Here is a 2,139-nt window from a genome sequence, read left to right on the forward strand (position 1 = left end):
TGGGCTTATTTTTAACCAGAAGGGATTAGTCATCGTACCAAAATAAGTTACGTTCAAATTGGGGGCTTATTACCTTCTGAATAATATTGCTGCAAAGGTTGGACATCCAAACACATAAATCATATAAAAAGCAAATTAATAAGATAACATTACTAGCTGCTTATTTTTTTATTTTATTTTTTTCATGTTAAGCTTGAATATAACTTCATTTTAGTTTCATAAACTTGTCTCTTGATCATTAGGTACAGAATAAGTTCATCCACATATAAAAATATTAAACAATTAATACCTTTAAAAATACTACAACCAAGCAATTACCACCATACATAAAGTAAAATTGCTTAGCTACATTTACGCTAGACTACTTGCAGGATAGATGCTACAGTTTGTGCCAAAGTGAGCAGCAGGAGTATAATTGCAGCAACAGTTGCCGTGCCTCTCCAAGGATTGCTAAAATACACACTACCCAGGGTCTCCATGGCATGGTTCCAACGACTCTGGTAGTGATCAGTCAGAGTCTTATAAATGTCGTAGTCATGGGAATGACGTTGAGGAATTTGCTTGCATAGTTTATCAAACATGGTCGACGTTGTAGAATAGTCACCTGAAGGATCGTAAATAATTCCCTTTTCAACAAGCAAATCCACGTCCTGCTCGTTATTGATAAGTGAATCCATTAGGTGAATATAACTGCATATATAAGTTTCGGATGGATACTGACACACCTCTAAGGCCATTACGTTTCGAATCAAACATTCTATGTTGTCAGCTATTTTAATGCGTGGAATTTGCAGCTTAACTTTATTAGGAAATGGCTTTAGTCGTTCGGTGCTTTCCAAGCGAATGTCAACCAAATATTTACCCCACCTACGCTGAAATTTCACTCCAGAATTTTTCAATTTGACTACGTTTGGTAAAGCACCGAGGGACCTCAATCGGACTTTACACCTACCATTCTGCGGAATTTCCACTAGAGCATATCTACACAAATCAGTGAAATGTTTAATTTTGACTCCAACACTTTGCATATGAAGTGATCTGTTGGGCGAGTGATGGAGTTGAAAGAAAAGGCCAGAAAGATCACTGAAGGGCATTTCAAAGGGAGAGACTTCATTTTCCGTAGTGGGCCTACTGGCGTAGGTGCGGGCCAATTTATATAACTCATCAAGCACAAAATACGGGAGCTGATTTTCGAGTAACTGTAAGTCTCGTCTTAGAGCTGCAAGCCACACCTCAGTTAGCAAAATATCATCTTTATATCCTGAATAAAATCTCAAGAAGAGCTCGATGATGAAAACAGCATCATGTAGAATAATCGAGTTAAAATCATCGTTGCTTTTAAAATCGTTAGGCAGCTCTACATAATGATGGCGGATTCGAGGTTCGTTCTCCAGGATAAAATTCTTGAGTTCCCCCTGTTTATCCGGGATAATTCGTCCGAAAAATGCATCCCTATATCTTCTTTTTAGCATTCTCATGTCTTGCAACTCTTCTTTGAGACAGTGATAGGGGCCTATTGAAATTAATTGAGGAGTATAGGCTTCGTCATTTACCTTTCTATGAAACCTAGGAACCTTGTGCATAAAACGCTTTTCATCATCATTGATTGCTAAGTTGTTTGGCCAAGCTTCATTAACAACATTTTCCATCTCGAAACCACTAGCTTCTGCCGCCGAAAACAAGTTGTTATCACTTGCCAATAACATCTAAAAACAAAAGGGAAATTAGGACTGAGGAAATTGTGAGATCAGTAATAATTTTGTGGCGGCCTTGTGAGGGGTAGATGAGGTGGCAAATTAAGGGTATATATGACAGCATTTATGTTATTATGTGGAAGAGTATAATTAATTTTTATCAGAAATTAAATATGGTAAACGGGCAAAAATCACATACTTTTCTAACTTTATTGAAAATACAACTTAGAATATGATTATTGCCATTTTAATCAAAGTACCCTCATATCTATTAAAAAATGCATCACTCATACCCCTTAAACCTAACAAGGATCTTTGTGGAGGAAGAACTTGTATAGTTTGAGTTGAGAACAAGAGTCTCCTCTTCTCCAGCTTCCCCAAATACCTCTCTGCTTGGGCCAATCATCAATAAAATACCAAATCAACTTACAAATTAAAAAAAAAA

The 2,139-nt window shown here is 36.8% G+C and overlaps 1 protein-coding gene across 1 annotated transcript; it reads right to left on the minus strand.

Annotated features, from left to right (window-relative positions):
- Nucleotides 1-356: 356 nt before the first annotated feature.
- LOC116141280 (putative UPF0481 protein At3g02645) lies at nt 357-1,706 on the minus strand. Its single transcript, XM_031426800.1, has one exon. The coding sequence runs from the start codon at nt 1,704-1,706 to the stop codon at nt 357-359; it is 1,350 nt and encodes a 449-aa protein (XP_031282660.1).
- Nucleotides 1,707-2,139: the final 433 nt, after the last annotated feature.

The sequence above is a fragment of the Pistacia vera genome, unplaced genomic scaffold (assembly GCF_008641045.1).
Source record: "Pistacia vera cultivar Batoury unplaced genomic scaffold, PisVer_v2 Contig397, whole genome shotgun sequence".
Classification (NCBI taxonomy): domain Eukaryota; kingdom Viridiplantae; phylum Streptophyta; class Magnoliopsida; order Sapindales; family Anacardiaceae; genus Pistacia; species Pistacia vera.